The 21,865-nt window shown below is 57.6% G+C and overlaps 2 protein-coding genes across 8 annotated transcripts in view; one reads left to right on the top strand and one right to left on the bottom strand.

The window, feature by feature from the left end:
- The window catches only part of PEX14 (peroxisomal biogenesis factor 14), a 125,957-nt gene extending 114,690 nt beyond the window's left edge, over nt 1-11,267 (top strand). For all 5 annotated transcript variants that reach the window (XM_019746767.2, XM_074334063.1, XM_019746768.2 and 2 more), the window contains 5 exons: nt 632-717; nt 3,601-3,703; nt 4,827-4,924; nt 8,175-8,266; nt 10,015-11,267. In XM_019746767.2, the coding sequence (XP_019602326.1) occupies nt 632-717; nt 3,601-3,703; nt 4,827-4,924; nt 8,175-8,266; nt 10,015-10,462 (827 nt within the window). In that variant the 3' untranslated portion in view covers nt 10,463-11,267. The remainder of the gene's footprint in view (nt 1-631; nt 718-3,600; nt 3,704-4,826; nt 4,925-8,174; nt 8,267-10,014) is intronic.
- A 5,684-nt stretch (nt 11,268-16,951) lies between these two features.
- The window catches only part of CASZ1 (castor zinc finger 1), a 150,150-nt gene continuing 145,236 nt past the window's right edge, over nt 16,952-21,865 (bottom strand). For all 3 annotated transcript variants that reach the window (XM_074334061.1, XM_074334060.1, XM_074334062.1), the window contains one exon: nt 16,952-20,577. In XM_074334061.1, coding sequence (XP_074190162.1) covers nt 19,484-20,577 — 1,094 coding nt within the window. In that variant the 3' untranslated portion in view covers nt 16,952-19,483. The remainder of the gene's footprint in view (nt 20,578-21,865) is intronic.

The raw sequence follows: 21,865 nt of genomic DNA, 5'->3' as shown, positions 1-21,865 counted from the left end.
CCCATCACCCCGTTGGGCCTTGATCACTGTGGAGTGGCCACGTTCAGTCATCTGTAGATTGTCTCCTCTCCACCAGCTCAACGGGAGAGCAGAGCAGGACAGGGCGGGGGGCCCCTCACCACCGTCCCCCCTTCCTGTCAGGCACACAGTCAGTGCTTCATAAAGGGTTGGACAAACAGATGATGCAGTGTTTCCCCACCCCCCTAACCTCCCCCCACCTCTGAAGTGGCTCATAGCAGGTCCCTGTCTGTAGTAGGTCGTGTGGACGTGCATTTATACACACCTGAGTGTGTTTGTGTCAGCCTCACTGGACCCCTCGTTCCTTGAGAGTGGGCACCATGCCCTAGGTCTTCAGCTCGCCTCTGCCAGCTGACTCTCCACGTGGAGACTCAGCTCCCTGCAGACCCCTCCGCACTGCAGGCACACACTGAGGCAGGTCATTGCGAGAGCCGGACGAGGAGGGGGCTGCAGCCTGGCCGGTGCTTCTGACGGCCACACACGCTGTCTCCTGCAGTTGGGTGTCGCACATGCCAGTCTTGTGAGATGAGGACACGGAGCGCATGTGCTCTGCCTGCTCCCAGGAAGGACGCGTGTGCCTCTTCTCCTGACGCGTCTCTTCTCCCAACCGTAGGCTCTGTGGGTTCCCGATGGAGAGATTACAGTGCATTGGCCATCATCATGGCAGGAATCGCATTCGGCTTTCACCAGCTCTACAAGGTAAGTGCGCCCTTCCCCACAGCCCCCGCTCGGCTTCCAGCCCTGTTCTCCCCTCTGTAGAGGCTCTCAGCCCTGGGGCGCGGTGGCAGGAGTGATGCAGTGTACAGAGGAACACACTCCTGGAGGGTTCAAATCCAGGTCCTGCCCCCACCCAGATGGGTGCACTTGGCAGGCTCAGTCCCCGCCTCACCCACTGGTTGGCATCTCTCCTCAAAGTCCCTGCTCTGCGGGCTGAGCCGTGTCGAGTCCTTAGGACAGAGCCTGGCACATACGAAGCAGCCTGAGTCTTGCGAGACTGAACAACATGGGGTTAGAGTGTGGACAGTGGGGCCCAGCTGCCTCTGCTGTATCCCGGCTCTGTCACTTAGTAGGTGTGTGACCACAGGCCCAGTGGTCTCCTCTGCAAAATGGGGACGATAGAACCTACCTCACGAGGCTGTTGAGAAACTCAGCGGTGCTTCTTGGGAAGTGCCGTGTGCGTGGCACGGAGGAGGCACTCTGCATGCCACTGTTCTCCTTCGTGTTAAAAACCAGTTCCGGGACTCCCAGCATAATCTTATTTATGGGATCTAGTTTTTGTTTCTTCTGTGTTGTGTTGCCGTCCATGTAAACCTAGGATTTTCCCCGGACCTCTCAGGATCCCAGAGGTCATTGGTTCCAACAGAACGGCAGGCACGCGTGAACACTTACTTCCTTGATACCAGAAACTAACTTTGATTTGAAGCAAATGAGTCTTTTCTAGAAGATGCAGAGCCCGGGTGGGTGCCCAGAGGCAAAAGGTGAAACAGTGGCCGGAGGACTTCCGCTGGGCTGCTCCTCGTGAGGCCGCCTGCAGCTATCCCTCGTTTGGAGATTTCTTTTTAAAGAATCGGGAATAAATACCCAGACTCACTGTTGTAACTTCTAGCACGTGAAACATGTTTAAACATTGCACTCGGGGGTTCATAATTTTTGACTTGGTACAAACCTAACGACAGAGTTGTAGCAGAATATACATTTTTCAGTGTAACGCCTATGCTTGGGTTTGGAAAGTTCCATGTCAGGAGTCCAGTAGCAAACTGTTCTGCATCCTGGAACCTCACCTCTGGCCCAGTGCCCCTCCTGACCGCGTGTGCGGAAAGCCTCTTTCCGATCTCCAACTATATACAGTTGCCAAGAAGAAGAAAATGGTTAAATTCATGTCTCTGCTACCCTGAGCAGTACAGACAGTCACATGGCCGCCCTCAGACAGCCTGTGATCTGATGGGAACGGAAAGCAGGGCTCCCCTTGGTGTGGACAGCAAAGCAGACACATCCTCAGTTGTTTCCACCAAACTCTGGTCTTTCCGCTCTGTTAAAAAAGAAAAGAGACATTGAAAGATCAGTCAGTGGTGAGAAGAGAATCTCTGAAACATCTAATAGTTTCATAATAAATTATTAATAATAAATGACAAAGGGAGGGCAGGTGAGCCGTCATCTTGTTTTATAAATACTTAAAGATTTCGGCTGGGGTTAGTGTGTATATGTGTTCCTTCCCTTGGCATTTTTGATCTCAGAAATGGACTTTTTAGTTCCTCACACATATAAGAATTTCTTGATTTTCATCCTTAGGAAATTTTCAACCTGGAGTGTCAGGGCTACCTTTGATGAGTTTCAGCCCAGTTGTAGGTAATAACTCAAACGGTGGTTGAAAAGCACTTTGCAAAATAGAAGACGCTTCTGTACGTGTGCTAAATAATGACCTCCACTCAGGAGCTGCTCTAGAAATGAGTTCTCCCGCAAACCCCTTGTGAGAGACCTCCTTTTCCTTCTCCAGTACAGAAACCTTAATGGAGAAGTTGCTGTCTGTTTTCCTCTGTGGGGCCCAAGTGGAGTGAGAGGCCAAGTTCTCCTCTGTCACGCTGGCCAGTCTCCACACCTGCCAGCCGCACTGCGCTGCAGTGCCACCCGTTCGAGTTGCCTGGTCTCACGCTCTGAACAGGGAGGGCGCCAAACCCTGAGCGTTTGGACTTCAGAGCTTAACTCTGCCCACGGCCACCCTGCTGCCCACCTGCCACCACCCAGTGACCCCCCCACCTGCCTTCTTCCTGAATGTTCCGAGACCCCATCCTCCCCTAGTGGGTTCCCCACATTTGGGGTCCCCCCTGCTTGGTTGCCTGTTTTCCCCATGGTCAGTTTCTTCAGATTCTGCCCCTTCCTCTCCCTGCTGCCCCTGAGTCTCGGTTCTGGGGGAATTTGACTGCATCTGACTCTCAGCTGAAGGAAGCTTGTTCTGAAGATTCAAGGCTACTTTAGAAAAAGACTGAGGTGACCTCTTCCGATGGCCTCGGAATAGCCATATACTATCCCCTAATAAAAGAACCAAAGGTCCCAGAAATCAGCTGTGGGTTCCCATCTAGTTTCTCAAATAATCTTTGTTTATTTAATTTTACTCATTTGTTCCTTAATGGATACTTCACTCACGTGATTCAAAATGTTACAGGTTCACAAAAGTGTCCAGTAAAAAGCTCTCGTCCCTCGAGGCCACCAATGGTATCTTGGGTAACCTGTCACATTGTTATCTTAAAACTTTTCAAGTACAATTTAAAATATTCTTGTTACAGAAATCATAGCTACTATGCCATTAAGAAAACGAAATAAATGAACCAAAAAGTTTTCCATAAGAATCAGTCAGATTGAGTCCACTCGATCCTGTTCCTGGTCCTTCTCCCTATTCAGACAGAATTTTTACTTGGTTTTATCGCAGCCTCATAACTTTCAAATATCTTGTTCGTTTACGGTGTTTGCCCAGCGAGTTTCCAAAACCTGGGGGTGACAGACAGAAACTTGGTCTGCAGGATGAGAAACTGTTGGAGAATAACCCCAATCTGCACCCATTGCCCCCGCCCACCCTGCTTCTTGTAGAAATACCTGCTCCCCCTCATCATGGGCGGCCGAGAGGACAGGAAGCAACTGGAGAGGATGGAGGCGAGTCTCTCGGAGCTGAGTGGCAGCGTGGCACAGACAGGTGAAGATTAATGACTCCATCAAGTCACCCCTCAAAGCCCTCTCCAAGCAGCCCCTTCTCTGCCCCCTCCCTGCTCCCCTCCGTCTCCACTTTATGTGGTGACTTCATTTATCTGCTCTGAGAATCTGTTCACATTTGCAAATGAAGCCGCCGTCATTTCGGTTTAATTTGAAATTGCTTGTTTACTGTCGGCGCGGCCTCAATTAATTATGTTTTTACGGAAAGGCTCCCAACCTCAGAATATTAATAAGGGGAATAAAATGACAGCCTTTCTAAGGGCTGTAAAGTTCATTTTTAATTTCTGCTTCTATGAGGTTTTCAGGGGGGTTTTCAGCGATTTTCCCCCTTCCCTGTAAGAATCCAACATGGGGTCAAGAGAGGCTGTAATTACTGCGGCTCCCGGGACCCCAGCCACCCTCTCTGTCATCGACTCCACAAGGCTCGCGTTCATTACCCGGTGCCCCAATGATGGCCCAGATTAGCTGGGACCTGTCGCACCAGAGGTGGCTTTTCTCCTTTATAAACTTGTTTACTAGATAGTGGCTGTGAATCTAAAAACTCAGGCAAATGAGGTAGCCTCTGTCCCAGGCCGCTGGGCCCTCAGAAATCCTCAGGTAGTGGTGGCCCCAAGTCCTGGAGAGGTCACATGACACCGGGAAGCTCCGCAGCCTCCGGGTTGGGTGAGGAGGACAGGGAGGAGCCACAGGGCCCTGGGTTTGCAGTTTTAACCACTCCCGGACAGCGTAGAGACCCGACATGTGTCTCTGATATGAGTGGAGACTTCCCGTGAGTCCCACAAGGACACAGCGAGGCTGTGAGATGAGGGATACAGACGTTACAGAAGTTGGAAGAGCCCAGCAAATCATCAGCAGATATAATTAGAGGGGAGAGGTTTTGGATGGATATACTGTTGACCACGGACAACTACACAATAGAAAGATAAAGTAGAAATGCTAGAGGTTAGATACAGTGCAGGTGGATTACCCAGAGTGCAGATAAATTATACGGGTTGCGGGGGTGGGGGACGTGTGCAGACAAATTAGACGCTGCAGCTTAGGGTGTGTGAACAGAGGGAAGAATCTGGGGGTACCGGTTAACAGATGCCACTGCCCTTTTCTCTCAGTGACTCAGCTGCAGGTGACTTTAGCCTCTGTCCAGGAGCTGCTGACCCAGCAGCAGCAGAAGGTCCAGGAACTCGCCCACGAACTGGCCACAGCCAAGGTACTTGTCTTTGACCCTCCAGCCCCTCCCGGTCTGCCCCGCACGGCTCTGCACGCTTGTCCTTTGTGCCCAGTTCACTGCATTCCGCTGGGTCTGACCTTTCTCACGCCGGTCATGCGATGGGCCCACACTTGTAGAGAAAGGCGGCATCCAGTGACGGACGCCGTCCTTTCTGTCTCCCTGTCACCCCCCAACAGGAGGGAGGCAAAGCTCTTTGCCTGTGGCCCTCCTGGGGCAGCACACGCCCCAGCTCTGGAGGCAGTTGGTGTAGACACGGAATGGTCTTCACCTGCAAGTTAGGTCACAGGTCACAGTTGCCAAGGGAACTGGGGGTGGAGGTGGAGGGAGTGTCAAGGCAGACTCTGCTGTAAAGTGCAGGGTCCCTAACCCAGGTCTCAGCGTCAGGTAACCCCTAACGGACTTTAGCGCCTGTTTGATCAATGGGGCAGTTTCCATGCCTCACTTCCCAATCTGAAGCGGTCTTAGTAGTAACAGACCATGGGATCAGACTGCCTGGGGTAAAACCCTCCTCTGCCACATGCTGGCTGTGTGACCACAGGCAAATTACTTAACCTCTCTGAGTCTTAGTTTCCTCATTTGTAAAGTGGAGCTATAATGGTACCTCCTTCATTGTCCTTACATGCTGAAGCCATTGTGCCTGGCTTCAGTCAGCTCCCAGGATTGCAGGCCTCTGACCTGGGTTCTGTGGGTGTGTGACAAGGTCATTCCTGAGGCACTGTCTCAGACAGACGCAGATGTCCTCCCCTGCTCCATCCCCTTCTCCCTGTTGTTTTCCGCTGCTTCCACCACTGATTCTGTGAGAGATCCGGGCTGAGTGGTTCACCCAGGCTCGCCCCACCCCAGTGCACAGCACTCGGATCTTTTGCATTTGCACAAACCCAGCAACATGGGAATCCTTCCATTGCTGATGGAATCTGGGGTGCCTCCTGTGAAGAGGGTCCCTGAGAATCCCCTCCTCAGATACCGCCCCCACAGAGGTGCTGCCTGCACTTCCTCAGATGGCCTGGTTGCCCGGAGGCCGTGGCCCGTAAAGAACCCAGAAGGCTGGTTACTGCGCCGCCCCACGCTCCTCTGTTATCTTTTGGAGCCATGGCCTGCCAGTGACCAGAAGCCATTCCGGAAATTGGAAAACTGTTTCCAGGCTTAACCATCAAGATTAAGACCACATGTTGCGTTTTAAGGGGGAAGGGGGCCAGGATTGTGTTTGGTGGTTGAGAGCTGCCTGAGTTTCTTGTGCGTGTTTTCCTGATGGTCCGTCCCCCCCACCCCCGCCCCACCCCGACCCCAACCCTCTTTCATTCACTGTCTCCTGTACTGAAATAGGGTCACTGGTTTGGTATCTAAACCCCACATGTGTGAAGACTGGTTACCCCATAAACCAAAGACTCGGAGCTGTGTTTTCTCAGCTGTAATGTAAGTTTTTATATCTGGCTTCTAAACTCCAACTGTAGCACCGTAAAAAATTGAAAAGAAGAGCGTTAAGTAATTAAGAAACCTACATAAAACTCAATGCTGGGAGTTTTCTACAACTGTTTTTTAAAGAGACTGGCTAAAAAGCCCCAGATGTCAGATTTTATTTCTAAATCCTGGCATCTGGCACCATATGCGTTTAGAAATTTGAGTCCTCTGTAGGCCGGTGAGTGGAAATTGCCCCCTTGTTAATGGGCTGCTATAGCTTTCAAGGTTTCAGAGAAGCCAGAACAGTGGCTTCTGGATGTGAGCTGTCTGGTGGTCTGGAGTGGGGACCCCGAGGGAGTGTGAGTGAGGGTGGCGGGCGCTTGCGTGCGCTCATGCTGAAGCCGCCAGCCTCTCCTGCCCCAGACCTGCAGCCTCTCTGAAGGGCTTCTCCCTGCATAGGTGGGCTGGGGCGGGACCTGAAGCCACCCCTGCCCCACGTCAGAGACCGCTGTCCGGAGCCCTGCCCTCTGCCAGCCCCAGCTCCTTCGTATTCTCCTGAACTTACTGCTCGGCTTTTCTGCGGCGGGCCTTGGGAGCTGTGTAAGGGAAGCAGGGTCCTTGCCCCAGGAACCTGTGCACTGGAAGCCACCTCCAGGTGGCCTCCAGCATGGATGACACAGGTTCACACACTGGAGGCCATCACAGCTGGAGTTGGCCCATAAACACTTCATAGGCAGTTTGGCCATGTGGGGGACCACCGTTTTGGCTTTCCTGTTCGTCTGGCCCAGAGAAAGGTATAGTTCTCTGAAGTTTCTATGGAAAGCATTCAAAGGGGGGAGGTGTGCGTGGAAGTGGCATTTGTCAGAGGTTACTGTGGCTGCTTCCTCCTCTCGCTCCTTGGAGAAGGATAGCTGAGTCCCAGGATGGCTTCCTTCTGCCTTCTGAGCCTTCAGAGTCATCCCCAAAAGGACAGCTGTGGATGGCGGCGTAGTCTGCAGGTCGGGGCTTTTCAGACAGCTGGGTGCCGTCGGGGGCCCGACCTTACAGAGCAGAGCGGTGTGGGAGGTGTACCCTCTGCCACGCCCATCTGCTGGGCCTGCTCAAGACACAGACACGGAGACCCAAGAGCAACAGGCAGCAGGTGGTCAGATGCTGCCGTCTCCCTGACCTTCCGAGGTGGCTCCTGGGTATAATCTGTGGTACCTGCAGGACGAGGCAGCTGCCCTGCTCAGCCCCAGAGTTCTCTGCTGTGTGTTTTGCGACTGTCTCTCAGGGAGAGGCGCTTAAGTGGAGGGCATACTTAGTTGGTGTAGAGATGGAGTTTGTTTTACTAGTTTTGTTTTAATGGGACATTTCAAACACAAATGGAGGGGCTGCACAGTAACCCACAGGCACCCCTGCCCCCGCCATGCAGCGCCTCGGGCCCCCATCCTGCCTCACCTCTGCCCGCACAGCATCTCATCTCACATGCAAGCCCTTCGGTGTGTATCTCTCAAGGATAAGGCTCCTTTGTTGCTGTGTTGTTTTATTTTATGGAACCAGAATAGCATTATTACACCTAAATATATGTCACGATTCCTCAATGTTGGCAGATAGCCCGAGTTGTAGAAGGGTGTCTTCATTTAAACAGAGAGGCTCAGGCAGGCAGACCCCTGAACAGGCAGCAGCAGGACCTTCCCAAGGGGTCACCAGCTGGTGCACAAGACGCAGAATGCTCCCCGGCTGTGTCCTCCTGAAGCCACAGCCCCTCCTGCCATCCCAGCCACCCGAGCTCCGCAGGGCAGGAGGGAGGTGCCACTCTGGTCCGTGTCCCCTGTGCTTTGACTTTCAGGCCACCTCGTCCACCAACTGGATCCTGGAGTCCCAGAACCTCAATGAGCTCAAGTCGGAAATTAACTCCTTGAAAGGGCTTCTTTTAAATCGGTAGGAGACTAGAGGCACGTGGGTGGGCGCTCTTGGGCCCATCTGCTGTTGTGGGAGGGGCCCCTATCTGGGATCCAGGCATCACCCTTGGGGGTCTTTTGAGCTTCTACTTTCCCTCCCCAGTAGGCCCCCTCCCTCCCTCCCCTCTCCAGGGGTGCCAGTCGATAGCGCCCACAAGAGTTTTGAGACACAGACAGTTCCTCAGCCCTGTCAAGACCTGGTTAAGGAGCTGGAAACAGCTGGAGCCGGAACGCAGGGCCTTGAGCAGAGGAGAACGTCCTCATCGCCCCCAGACAGGGCCACCTCCTCCTCCATCCTGAGCCCCAGCTGGACCTTTCAGTGACAGCTTGTTCCCAGAGAAGGTGCCCCCAGAGGGCCAGGGGGTCCTTAGTTTGAAGGGCCCAATGATTCAAGGCAGGAGCAGGAACAGTGCCTGCCTCCCCCACCCCTGGCTCCTTTGGTGTCCCTCTCGGTCCCTCTGCAGGGACAGCACTTTCCGTGAGCCCCACAGTGGAGGTATTGTCATCGGCGCGCCCAGTTCTGGGAAAGTCCTCGGTCCCGGGAACCATGTAGTCCCTGGACACCAGGACGGTTGGTCACCCGACAGGCAGGGTGTCCCAGGTCGCCCTTGCTCAGGCTCTGTGGCCCCGGGGTTTAGCGGGGGCTGCATGAGGTGGTCTGAAGGCACAAGGTGGCCCTTCCCTCAGGGTGAAAGACGGGGGCCCCGACCAAAGGACCCCGCTCCAGACCACCTACTTCCAGGTCCTCTCTGAAGAAAACGTGGCCTTGACAGAGATGTGACAGCTCGGTGGCAACCAGAGTGTTCTCGTTAGAAGTCCTCCATGTTTCCGAACTTAGGAGATAAGAGCCTTTGAAGCCAGGGGGACAGAGCAGGTGCTGTGTAACATTGGAGCCAAGAAAACTGCAAATTGAGTTTCTCCTTAGTGTCCATCATACTTGGGGGCACGGAGGCCTTGGCTGTGTGCACCCCACACAGGGGGCCCAGGCTGGAAGCACTGTCCCAGGCCCAGTGCTGGGGGGATGGGGAGCAGCCAGGAGGGGCAGGGCCTTGTCCTCTTGGCTCAGGCAGAGGTGGCCTGCCTGTCCTAGAGCTTGATTTCCAGGCCACTGCCAAGAAGACCTGACCTCCAAGGTCCCTCCTGGACTTGGCTTTGGTCTGGGCAGCTGCTGGCCCAGGGCCCAGGGTGGGGAAGAGGGAGTGGAGAACTGGCTCTTCCTGTCAAGTCTGCGTTCAGGGTTTCTAAGAAAGTGTACCAGTCTGACCTTCTGGTTTCGCTATCATTGACCCGCTGCTGGTGGCCAGCCCCCTGCCCCTTTCTGCAGTGCCGTGGACAAGTAGAGGCAAGGCCCAGGTTTTCTAGGGTCCCAGTCCTCTGGCTCAGTCCAGTGCCCGTTCTGGCTCCCCACCCTCACCTTGCTCTCCTGGGGCTGGATGTGGGGACGGTGTAAGGACCAGGAGGGAGCGGGCCCCACAGCAGGGAGCGCCCCAGAGGCACCCCGAGTGGGGCAGTCAAGGACCCCTCTGGCTTCTGGGTCAGCTCCTCCAACCCCCAGCTGGCCAGGAGGCCTCATTCCTGAGAGGAGGGCTGGGAGGGGGCTGAGCGTGGGCGGCAGAGCTTCGTCCTGGCCCGTGCTCGGTGGCATAGTCTCTGAGGGCGTGGGATCAGGGCAGGGTGGGACTCTGCCCAGGATGTTGTCACAGCCCTGCCCTCTTCTCCCTCTGCCAGGAGACAGTTCCCGCCGTCCCCGTCGGCCCCAAAGGTCCCCTCCTGGCAGATCCCGGTCAAGTCACCATCACCTTCCAGCCCTGTGGCCGTGAACCATCACAGCAGCAGTGACATCTCACCTGTCAGCAACGAGTCTGCGTCGTCCTCGCCTGTGAAGGACGGCCACAGCCCCGAGGGCTCCACAGCCACGTACCACCTGCTGGGCCCCCAGGAGGAGGGCGAGGGGGTGGTGGACGTGAAGGGCCAGGTGAGGATGGAGGTGCAGGGCGAGGAGGAGAAGAGGGAGGACGAGGAGGACGAGGAGGACGAGGACGTGAGCCGCGTGGACGAGGAGGACTGTCTGGGGGTACAGAGGGAGGACCGCCGGGGTGGGGACGGGCAGATCAACGAGCAGGTGGAGAAGCTGCGGCGGCCCGAGGGCGCCAGCAACGAGAACGAGCGGGACTAGGCCCTTGGCGCGTCCCCTGCGTGACCGGCCGGGCCCTGGCTCCTCTGGCTCTGGGAGGCACCTTAGCCAGGTAGGGGCTCTGGGGCCCGGGCACAGCTGGCCCCTGCGCGTGGGGTTACCCTTCTGTCCACCCGGCCTCCTCACCATCCGCCTGGCCCTGGCCCGCCTTGCAGCTCAGCCCGACGACAGGCGGCCTTTGACCTTGTTCTCGTGGCAGCTGAGGGCTTGCGAGTTCTCTGGCGGAAGCCCCCTCAGCCGTGTCTCCCGGGCAGATGTCTTGTCCAGGGAGTGTCTGCTGAGTCTTAGCTGACCTAACACCGTGCATGACAAGAGGTAGCTTGTTACCTGACTCCTGACCCTCAGGGGAGGGGAGCTGCGTGGATGTGGTGTCTGCTGCCCTTACCCCCCGCCACAGGCTCCTTCCCTCGCTTCTTGCCAGGGGCGAAGGGGCCATGGTGTCCCTGCAGCTCCTTTCTCTCCCGAGGCAGGGGCCTCTGGGGGCCCACAGCCAGGCCCTGCTGACTGATGCCACCTGCGCGCCTGTCCCAGCCCCACTGTGCCCTGCCGTCCTCCCAAATGAAATCCCATCGCGCTTCTGACTGCTCGCTCGCTGGCCACGCCTGGCTCGGCTCCTGGCCCCCGTGGTGGACGTGGTTCTGACACCCACGCAGGAGCCAGGTGCAGGGCCCTCCTCTCTGTCCTTCCCACCCGGAAACACATGCTCGTCTGTGCTACCAGGGAGAGGTGTCAGAACACAAGCTACGACTGTATATAATTGTAATAAAGACGAGTCGCCTCTATTTAACTCCTGCCTGTGCCTCCTCTGCTCACGGCGCCCAGAGCCTGGGGGGCGGGTCTCGGCTAAGGCTTCGCCAGGTGAGCCCTGGGAGGGCTGGTTGGTGGGCCGGGGGGCGCCCTGCGCAGGTGACTCAGCCCCTCACCCCGAGGCTGGAGGGTTTCATCCTGGGTCCCGAGTGTCTGCGAAGGGCGACATGCTGATCCAGGAGGGAAGGGACCTCATGTTACTGTATATAGACCTGATGTGGAGTGTGATGAGCTCTTCCTTAAATGGATGAGTGCTCCCAGGAGAGTGTGTCTCGCTCTCTCTTCCTCCCCCGTCTCCTCTCCCTCTCGCCCTCCCTGTCTCCCTTTAACCTTCACACAGCATTTAGCTAAACCCAGGAAAACAGCCGACGCTGCTCTGCACGCTGCAGCCTGCAGTGCTGTGGCCGGGTGTGGGCACGGAGGGCACGCTCACGTCTGGGTGCCTGTGTAGACACAAAGGCTTTGGAGACAGTGCAGGGACCGTGCCGGCTGCCGGGAGGTGGAGGTGGAGGTCTGCAGTGGGTCTGTACCCCCCACCGGCCTCCCCACCGCTGCCACCACCACAGAACCACCCAGCCTCCCACCTGGCCGCCAGCCCTGCTGACTGAGGCCAAGGGCCAGGGGTGAGTGACTTGGCATTGGGGCTGTTTCGTCTCAGAAAACATTTCACCTCCTGCCTAGCCCCGTTGGGGGCTCTGGACCCAATCTCCTCCCCCCGCAGCAAACCTATTCCTGATCGTGTGGGTGCACTATGGCGACTTGACCCTCCCTGGCCCTCCTGAGTGTCCAGCACCCCCAGCCTGGCTTCTCAGGTTGTGTCTGATGCTCACAACCTCGTGTGACATCCCTGCGTTGTGTGTGTGTGTTCCTGCCACCCGCTTCCTAGGGAGAAGGAGAGCCCACACAGTCGGCTTCCTTGCCGTCCCTAAGGAAGCCAGGTTTCTTTGTCTCCGGGGCTACCAGCCTCGCCTGGACGAGAGCCACCAGTGTCCAGGAGCCAGGCGGGCAGAGCTGGGAAGGACGGGCAGAGGGCGGGGGCTCGATCTGAAGCACCCTCAGCCTCCACAGACGGGCCTCAGGCTGCAGCAGGGTTTCCCTCGCTCAGACTTTGGTGAGTGGAAACCCCTGTTCTGAATCGGCAGTCACGGATGTCTCCCCCTTTAGCTTGGTGACCACTCGTCATCTCTGATTTTCCCGAGGTCTGTCCTGCAGTGTGACCAGACAGGGTGACCAGAGAGCAGGTAGCCTGGGGGGGGAGACGCAGCCAGAGCTGTGGGCTGGTGGGGGGGCACCTGCACTGGCCAGAGGCCGCCCTGGGGCCTCACTGCCCTGGGGTCATGCGGAGAAACCTGGGCCCGAGGCCTTTGGAGCACCCAGTGTCGGCTTTTGAGGACAGAGAGTCTGGCGTGATTTCAGGGAGAAGAAACCCCTCCCCAAAACGGCGCGAGTGCTGCCTAATAAAGGCAGCTGCTGGACGGAGGGAAAACAGCCCTTTGAAAAAAAAAGCCTTTCATTAGAAAAATAATGCATTTCATCCAAATAAGGTAAAAATATTTGGAATGGGGCAGAAGTGAGCAGCAGACAGCGCCTGTCAGGCCCTTTCTGGAAGGGAGAAGATTATTATACTCAGTTACAATGTATTTCTGTCAAGTGTCTTTCAGGAAAGCACTTGCCCAGTGCCGGGAGCTGGGATGGCCGCGGCCCCCCTGCAGCCCCGCGCTCCCCTGGGCTTGCGATGCCGCCGCAGCGCCCGGGGCAGGCGGTCAGGCAGGGTGGCCTCCCTCAGCGAAGGCGCCCTGGCCCCCCGGGTGGGAAGCAGCGGAGCACTCGGTGCAGGAAGGGGGTGCTGACTTTATAAATGTTCATTTTGCCCTGCTGTGGAAGTCCGCGTCAGATATTTAAAAGCCACTCGGTGTGGAAGGACGCAGTCAAAACCCCCTTCCACGCCCCATGTGCTTTCACAGGTACTGGTGCGCTCACAGGCTCCTTAGCCGTCTCTGTCTCTCTTTTTAAATAAAAATGGGAAACTCCTCTTCACATTGTGTGACTTTCTTGTCTCACTGAAAGTGAAGCCTGTGTCCTTGGAGACTCACAGCAGGTGGGACCGGAGGGTTCTCTAGAGTCCCCTCTCCTGGTCGGCTGGCACCAGAACCTCCCTGTTTGGCGATGGCCCTGCCTGGGCCCCGCCCCGCCCCTTCGTGCCCCTCCCCCAGCCCTGCCCGTGCCCCCGACCCGCCCTGCTCCGCCCCCAGCCCCACCCCTCCTGCCCCTCCCCCAGCCCTGCCCCAGAGCCCGAGGAGGAGGAAGGAGACGTTTTTTGACGGGCCTGACAACCTGATCCTCAGGAGTTTACTTAATCCTTAGTGTTTCTTGGTCTGTTTGTTTAAAATTGTTTCTGCCAAGGCACCCAGAGCAGAGGGTGGGAGGCTCCAGACAGAGGCGCAGAGGCGCCAGTGGGACCCTACAAGTGGGGGTGACTTCAGCTTCAGGTGAAGTGCTCACCTGGGGGAAGACCTGAGTGGTGGCTGACACCTTCCTGCCCTTGCACGTCTCTGGCCCCTGCTCCTTCCCCTGCACAGGTGTTTCCCACCCCAGGATCGTCAGCCCCTGCCAGGGGGAGCAACTGGGCCGACACCTCCCGGGTGTGGTGCTGATGTGACCGCCCCCTTCACACACGAGCTGGCATCCGTTGGCACCCAGGGTTCAAGTGTGGGCCCTGGGCTCTCAGGCTCTCTCCGTAACAGAACCAGTTAGAATCTCCTCCAGCACTGTTGGGTACTGCTCACCTGAGTCAGGAACAAACCTTGATAGTTTGCTTTCATCCAGCACTTAAAGTTCATGCTCTTCTATTAGAAATCGTATCATTTCATGTGGAGAACACCTGAAGCCTTGCCCTGCTCCCTGGCAAGTCCTGAGCGGCTCTTCTTTGTAGTGACAGGACCACATTTTAAATCCACCTTGGAAACTCAGGTGCAAGCCCTCTGCATCCCCAGCCCTGGGAGAGAATAGTTCTCAGGGCCCAGCAGTGCCAGGATGCCTCAGAGATCCCAGTGTGGCCGCCAGGCCTCAGGGAGGCTCTGGGCAGAGCCGAGGGCCTGGGGGTTCTTTGGTGGGAAAAAGCCTCCCAAGGCCAGGGGTCTCCCCCAAGTGGGGTGAGGTGGGGGGCAACACAGGAGGAGAAGCAGCTCCATCTGCCTCCTGGGAGCTGCTTCCCGTCTGGCCCATCCCAGAGGGTGGGGCTGCTCCTCTCAGCCAGGGTGGCACAGGCCCCAGGACTCCGGCCCATCTGAAGGGTCCTGCTACCTGCCCTGCTCTCTGGAGGCCTGACCCGGGCCGTGGGGCAGCAGCACTTCATTCACCAGCCCCTGTGCCCTGACCGTGGGTCAAGGCTACCTATGGGGCAGGGCCACCTCATGAAGAAGGATGGACAAGCTGCCTTAGCCCGGTTGGCTGGGCCTGCTGGCCACGCAGCTGGGGGAGGGAGTGGCTGTCCTCTGGCCGCGGGTCCTGGTGGGCTGGGGCAAGGCTGCTTGGGAATGCAGAGGCCTGGCTCCCATGGATGACTCAGCTGCTGGTAGCACCCAGGCCTGGCCAGGTCTGTGGGAGGTGGGCAGGCCGCTGAGCTCAGCTTGAGCCTGCACAGCTGGTTCTGGCTCTCTAAGAGGTTGCAAAAGTCTTGAATTTGCCTCCGTTTGGGTGTAGGAGCAGCACACCACCGCAGCTAATGAAATCCCGGAATGAAAACATGTTTTACTGCTTTTCCTACTGAGTCCAACAAGCCACAGGGAGTGTTGTGGGGCCTGTGCCCACTCCGCACCCCTGGGGTGGGGCGCTGCTGCCTCTGCAGGCCCCTGCTTCCTAGGGGTGGGGGACACGGTCTCAGTGGGTGTGGTGGGCACTTCTCTGGGGCAGTGCGTGGGACCCAGGACAGTGGGCTGGCCTCGTACAGCCTCCTGTGTCACAGGCTCTTGTCCCCCCGAGGCTTCTCTGAGGGGTGCCTCAGGGCCCGTGACCCTGCTCTGGGCCAGGCACAGGGCCTGCCCTCGTGATCCTTCACCCTGAACCCCGCGCCTTGCCTTGTGCTGAGTCTTACTTGGAAGCTGGCCCTCCCTGCCCGTCTACCACGTGTGGGTCTGCTGAGATCCACCTGGGCCCAGAGGACCTTGGGGCAGTTGAGGGGGCGGTTTGGGGGGGTCCGCTCTGAGTGTCCATCTTCCACCCCTGGGCTCCAGGGAGTCTGAGAGGCAGCTGGAGCCCCTGGGAGCTGCCCCCAAAAAGCCTCTGTGGGCCCTGCTCTGCTGCCCCCCACTGCAGCGCCCAGAGGGAGCCCTGTGGTCACACCAACACCCACCTGGCTGAGGTCCGGGCTTGGCTCCCTGCCTCCTCTCAGGCCCCACGGGAGGGCTGCTTGGCCCACCAGGGCCTGTGAGACTCCAATAATGGCTTTAATTTGTTGAACTTGTGTTTTATCCCATAAATTAGTCACTGTTTTATTTAACAGAATCGAGATATCCACAAACAATAGGCGAGTTCCAACTTGAACATTTTAATAAGACAGAAGAAAGTATATATTTTTGCGTCTGTTACAAACATATTTATGTAAATAGCCTGTGGGCTGTGTTCCAGGAGGAAAGAAGAAAGGGAAGGGCCCTCTGTGCTGGGCTGGGTTAGAACGAGCTTTCGTGGTAAAAGTGACGTTGAGCAGGGAGAGGTGCTCAGCCAGAGGGGGAGCGGCAGCACTGCCTGGGCACTGCGGGACTTCACCTGCTCAAGAGAGGGCTGTGCTCACTGCAGGGGCGCGATCTCCAGTGGGATGGATGCTCCTCAAAGTGGAGGAACTCGGTGGGCCCCACACGTCCCCTCCTCGAGGCCCAGGGACATCTAGCCACCTGGAAGGAGGTCAGCTCAGGGCAAGGCTGGCAAGATGGCGCAGGTGACGATAGATTTAATGGGACGCAGCTCACCATTGAGAAGTATCAGGGTCAATGAGGCGTGAGGCCTGTACTCGGGGCGAGGGTTGGCCGGAGTGCTGCCACCACCCACGCTTTTGGGGGTGCCACCAGGGCCAGCAGCTCAAGCCTGGGGCTGGTGGCTACAGATCCAAGAATCAGCCCCCTCTGGCTCTGCCCCCGCGTGCTCCAGGCAGGAGCCGGGCCAGCATCCGGATTGGATCCGGGTACACGCCGTTCCCAGCCCGGGCAGGTCTCTGCAGGAAGGAGGAAGGAGCCGAGGGAGGAGGCAGAGGGCTGACCCTGCCAAGCGCGCCTGCCCAGTAGCCCTGGCTGCTAGAGGAGGGGGCTGGCCATGGTCGGGGGGCCTGGGGAGCCATGGAGCCTGGGCCAGAGATCGGAGGCTTCCATGCCAGTAGCCTCTGCCCGCAGGTGGCTCCTGATTCCCACGTGGGGACTTCAGGCAGGGCTGGGGGAAGAGGCCAGCCTTTGGCGGGGCAGCCCCAAGTCCCCCACCATGTCCCCAGCCACCTGGGGGAACTTGGACGGATCCCAGGGGCAAAACAGGTCTTCTCCCTTCCCTGCCAGGGTCGAAGGGTCACCAATTCCCTCCTCTCCCCACTGCCCTGGCACATGCAGCCTGGCCATAGTTGTGCCGCCCTATACAGCCGGGTCACCAGCAGCGGCTTGGGGCTGATTTTAAAAGTAAAAGATAACTTGATAGATTTTTTTTTCCAGTTTTTATTGAGTGAAAATGTCAAACCTTGCATCAGTCATGCAAAAAAAAAAAAAAATCAAATAAATAAAACACATATATTAAATTTCTAATAGCACTAAATTCAAGTGGAAAAATATTCAGTTCTTAATAACCAGGTGCCGAGGAGACCAGATTCAAGTAATCAGAGCACACACGCTGTTCAGTTCGGTTCTCACGTTCTGCATTTGTCGTCTCAAAACCTCTCTATATATCTCTATATATCTATATATGTATATACATATAGATATATACACACATATGTGCATACATATTATTTTATATTTATATATATACACATACATAGTTATAAAACATTAAAAAGAGCATTGGTGGATCAAGCATTGTTTTCCCCACAGAAAGAAAACAAAAATTACACATTAAAATTCAAAATGAGCTAGCAATGGCTTATAGTCCTAGTGTGCAATATGAAGGTTACAAAAGGCTAGACTTCGCACTGTCGGCGTCTTCTTTTTTCTTTCTTTTTTTTTTTTGTTTGTTTGATTTTGCTACATTGAAAAATGTTTGTTTTTGTTTTTTTCCTTTACAAAACTCCTTGCACAGACTCACCGGTTCTGTGGTTGGGCACAAAGTCTGGGCGAACGCTCAGCAGCAGCACGTGGTGCCCACAAGAGTTCAGGAGGCTCTGGTGGGGGCTGTTTTAGAAAATGATATGTTTCCTGTTGAATCAGGTACACTCCATCTGACCACTCCTCCCTCCCTGCTCCCTCTCCAGTTCAGGTGGTCCTGGCTTTCTGGCTGTGGGCAGCCAAGAGGACAAAAAGAAAAAGAAAAAGAGAAAAAAAAAAAGAAAGAAAGAAAAATAAAAAGGAAACCACTGCCTCCCCAGTTGGGTAGGGCTCCCCTTGGAGACCTGTGGGAAGGTGGCTCTAGGTGACAGACCCTCCCCCCAGGCTAGGCCTTGCTCTATCCCTGTGGAGTCTCAGGGGCCAACCTGAGACCCACTGGTGGCTGGAAGTGGAGAGAAGGTGAACAGGAGGGGCCTTGGGCGGGCTGGCTGCCTGCCCTGGGTCCCTGTCACCCTCAGAGTCACTGGCCTGGCGTGTGCCTGTGCTCTGGGCTTGGTGACCTCATCATCTCCAGGAACGGGGGATGTTTTGAAAAGGGAACCAAATCTGGGTGGGTTGCACCAGCAAAGAAGCATCCCCAACAAAATAATAAAACAAACTGGGGGGAAAAAAGCCCTATAAAGCCACACGCATAACCAATGAGAAAAACTCAAATGTTAAATTAACTACAAACTTGTATCAACAATAATAGTCCTTTTCTCTTGTCTCTACAAAATTCAAGTTAAAAGTTGGAATCACACAGCTCCCATCAGTGCTAGTGTAAAAACAGTGGCCTCAGACTGGTAAGGCCTCTAAAATAAACGCTAAACAGAACCCCACGTGAGCAATTGCACCCGGGTCTCCAACCTCAGGGCTGGTCCGGAGGCGGGTCTGCGCTCTGACGGCCGGCCCGCTTTTTTTTTTCTTTTTGTTCTGTGTAGAATAACCTTGACAGGAAAAATACTGTACAACTTTCTCGCATTTTTTCCCATTTTGAATATTAAAGCCCCAAACAGTCGCATCCTTCCTGTTCCCACCACGTGGGTGGCTGGGACCCTCGCGGAGCCCAGCAGCCCAGCGCTGGTTGCTCTTCGTTTATGAAGGAACACAGCCTCCTTTCACTGGGCAAGTCTGGCGCCTGGCAGTCACCAAGCAGGCCCAGGGGCGCCCCTTCTGGGCCCCAGCCCTCGGGAGCAGATACCAGCCAGGGCCAGGCCCTGCAGTGGGGGCAGAGTGACCGCGGAGCTCCCGGCTCTGCTAATTCCATGAGGTTTCCTCCGCGGTCCCTGTAGTGTCACCCGTGCTGACGCCTCTGCCTCGCCCTCCCCCAGGGCAAGGAGGGAGGGCCTTAGCTGCGCGAATGGGAGGGTGCCGGCCCGCCTCTGGTGGTTAGGGGTGGGGGTCACAGTGACCCCCAGCGCCCGTCCCCGTCCTGAGCAATGAAGAATCCCACCGGCGTGGGCGTGGGGCCCGGGGTCCGGCCGCGGGGAGGGGCACTTGCGGCAGCTGCCCGGGGGCTGCGCCCGCCTCGCCCTCGGGGACCCCAGCTCCCCGCTCCCACCCCGGACAAGAGCACCTTCTATTTCCCTGAAGATCCCGAACTGCAGCTAGAAAGGGGCACTCGGCAGCCTGTCCTTCCAGCCGCGAAGCTGCGCGGGCGGGCGGGCGCGGGGGCGGCCCGGAGCACCAGAGGGGGCCCCGCCTCTGCCCTGAGACGGACTCGGGGTCCGGAAGCACCGGCGGGGTGGCGGGGGGCCCGAGCCCGGAGCGCCTCCCGACGCCGCAACCACAACGAACATCTAGCTCTGTACAGAGGGAAGCTTGACGTATAAATACCATGTCTTACAAAATTAATCATAACAATAATAAAACAAAGGGGCGAGCCCCCGAGGGCGGCCGGCCGGCCCACCGCACCGCCCCGCGGCTAGGGCGACGCGGCCGAGGGCGCGGCGGGCGCGGGGGCGCCGAGGGCCGCCAGCTCCGGGCTCCGCGACCCCGGCCCCGGCTCGGGCAGCGACTCCTCCGAGTCAGTGCGCAGGTCCTCGTCGTCGTCGTCGTCCTCGTCGTCGTCCTCGTCGTCGTCGTCCTCGTCGTCGTCGTCCTCGTCGTCGTCCGCCTCCTCGTTCAGCTCCAGCTCCTCCTCCTCGTCCTCCTGCGACGACTCCCCGGCTGCGGGACCCGGTGCGGGTGCGGCGGGGCCGTCGCCGGGCCCGGGGCCGTCGGGCGGGCCGGTGTCACCCGCGTCGCCCAGCCCCAGGCCCAGGCCGGCGGCGGCCGTCTGCAGGAAGAGCAGGGAGCCCCCGGGCTCGGCGCCCAGAGACAGCGAGCCGTCCAGGCCGGCGGCCGGGCCGGGCGCGGGGCCCTCAGCGCTGGGCTCGCCGCGCTCCTGCTTCTCGTGCTTGCGCTTGTGCGAGTCCATCTGTGACATGCCCACGACCGTGTGGCGGCAGCCCGGGTAGGTGCAGTGGAAGTGCGAGCACTTGAGCTTGTACTTGCAGTCGGGCACGGCGCAGTCGGCGCTCGAGCTGAACTGGCAGAAGCCGGCCGCGCTGATCACGTCCTGCTTGCCGTGGTGCTTGCGGTGCGCCGTGACCTTGGTGCTGTCTGTGCAGCGGAAGCGGCAGCGAAGGCAGTGGAAGTGCGTGCTGGTGCCCGAGAAGGGGCAGTCGGCGAAGTGGCAGCTGAGCGACGCCTTGAAGCGCTTGAAGTCGTCCAGCACGAGGTTGTCCACGCGGTCGTGATGCTGCGCGTGCTTGTACATGTGCGTGCGCCCGCAGAACTTATAGCCGCAGTTCTCGCGTGTGCAGTGGTAGTGGGTGACCTTGAGCGAGAACTGGCAGGCCGCGTCCTTACAATCCTCGTAGAGGTCAAAGCGCCTGAAGCCCTCCAGCATCATGCCCTCGTCCAGCATCTTGCGAGAGGAGGCCGTCTTGCGCCGCTTCCCAAATGGCGACATGTCCTCAATGATCCAGAAGCGCTTTTTGGCCCCTGAGGCTGTCGGCATGGAGATGGTGTTCCCTGGGGAGGGACAGGGGAGGTCAGTGCCCCTCTCCCAGGATCCCGCCCACGCACTGTCCCTAAATCTGGTATGGTGGCCGGGAGGCAGCATTTAGGGACAAGTCCTTATCTTCCCTTGGCTCTGGGGCCCTCCCCCAGAATAGCCTGGGAACCCCAGGTTTCCCCTTGCGTCATCCATGTCTGCAGGGTGACTGCACGGGCCTCTGCCCTGGGTGGCAGAGGGAGCAGCTCTGGGGGATGTGGCGGCTGCTTCCTGGCCAGTTTGGGTGGGAAGTGAGGACGTGTCCTGGCGCTAATTGACGCTGAAGGGGGAATCTAGGTCGGCAGAGTGTAATTACCCAAGTTGGACAGGGGCCAGGAGCCATCACACACCCGCCTCTAATGAGGGACAGGCCGGCTCCTTCCCCCACCCGCTAACCAGTGCCCACCACCGCCTGTCTGCATGTGGGACTAGCCTGCTCCTGCAAGGAGGGGTGCCAGCCGCCCTGGGACTGCTTGGGGCTGTAACTCCCTGCCCTGAGATACACCGTCTTCTTAGTACCAGAAGGTTCTTTAAGGTCTTGTTGGGGTTTTCTGCCCCCATGAGCCAGGAGAAGGCAGCTCTGCTGCGGGGCTCAGGTCGTGGACAGGTGTCCATCCGTGCCCCCCCGTCTGGCCTCGACTGCTTCCCTGGACTCAGGGCTGCACGGTCACTGTGTGGTGGTGCTTCTATCACCCCCTTCCTGGGAGGCACAGTGGCCCCAACAGCTGCAGGGTAAGGGGAGACCAGCCCCTGGGGCTGTACAGGCAGCTGGGGAAGAGGCAGCGGTCCTTGCACTCCCTGCCCCATACCCCACAAACAAGAGAAGCCCCAGGCCTAGCCCTACCCAGAGTGGGCGGTGGGCATCCTCCAGGCTCTTCCCACGTGGCTGATCAGCCCGGCCTCCCAGAACCACCCAGCTGCACTGTCCATTTGAGGAACAGACCCAGTTACCCACCCTTAGCAGGTGAAAAGAAACCAAGGACTGCAATGGGATGGGGGTACCCAGCAGGGGACAAGAGAGGGTCTGGGGCCTGGAGATCTAGGTGGGTGAGGAGTGGCTACTTCAGGTCTGAGGTCACAGGGCTCTGTCTGATTATGCCAGCGACAGAGCTTTCCACAGGCTGAATTCCACAAGGGGGAACCCCCTCCCCTGCTCGCTGCCATTAGCACTTGCGGCCTGAGTGCCAGGTACTGCTTGGCTCCAGGCTGCTGTCGGGCCCCTCAGACCCCAGGCAGGTCCCAGGAACCGGCAACCTTCCCAAGAGC

This window comes from Rhinolophus sinicus, linkage group LG06, assembly GCF_036562045.2.
Source record: "Rhinolophus sinicus isolate RSC01 linkage group LG06, ASM3656204v1, whole genome shotgun sequence".
NCBI lineage: Eukaryota > Metazoa > Chordata > Mammalia > Chiroptera > Rhinolophidae > Rhinolophus > Rhinolophus sinicus.
Note: the sequence above shows the minus strand (reverse complement) of the source record. Positions and strands in the feature narration are given on the sequence as shown.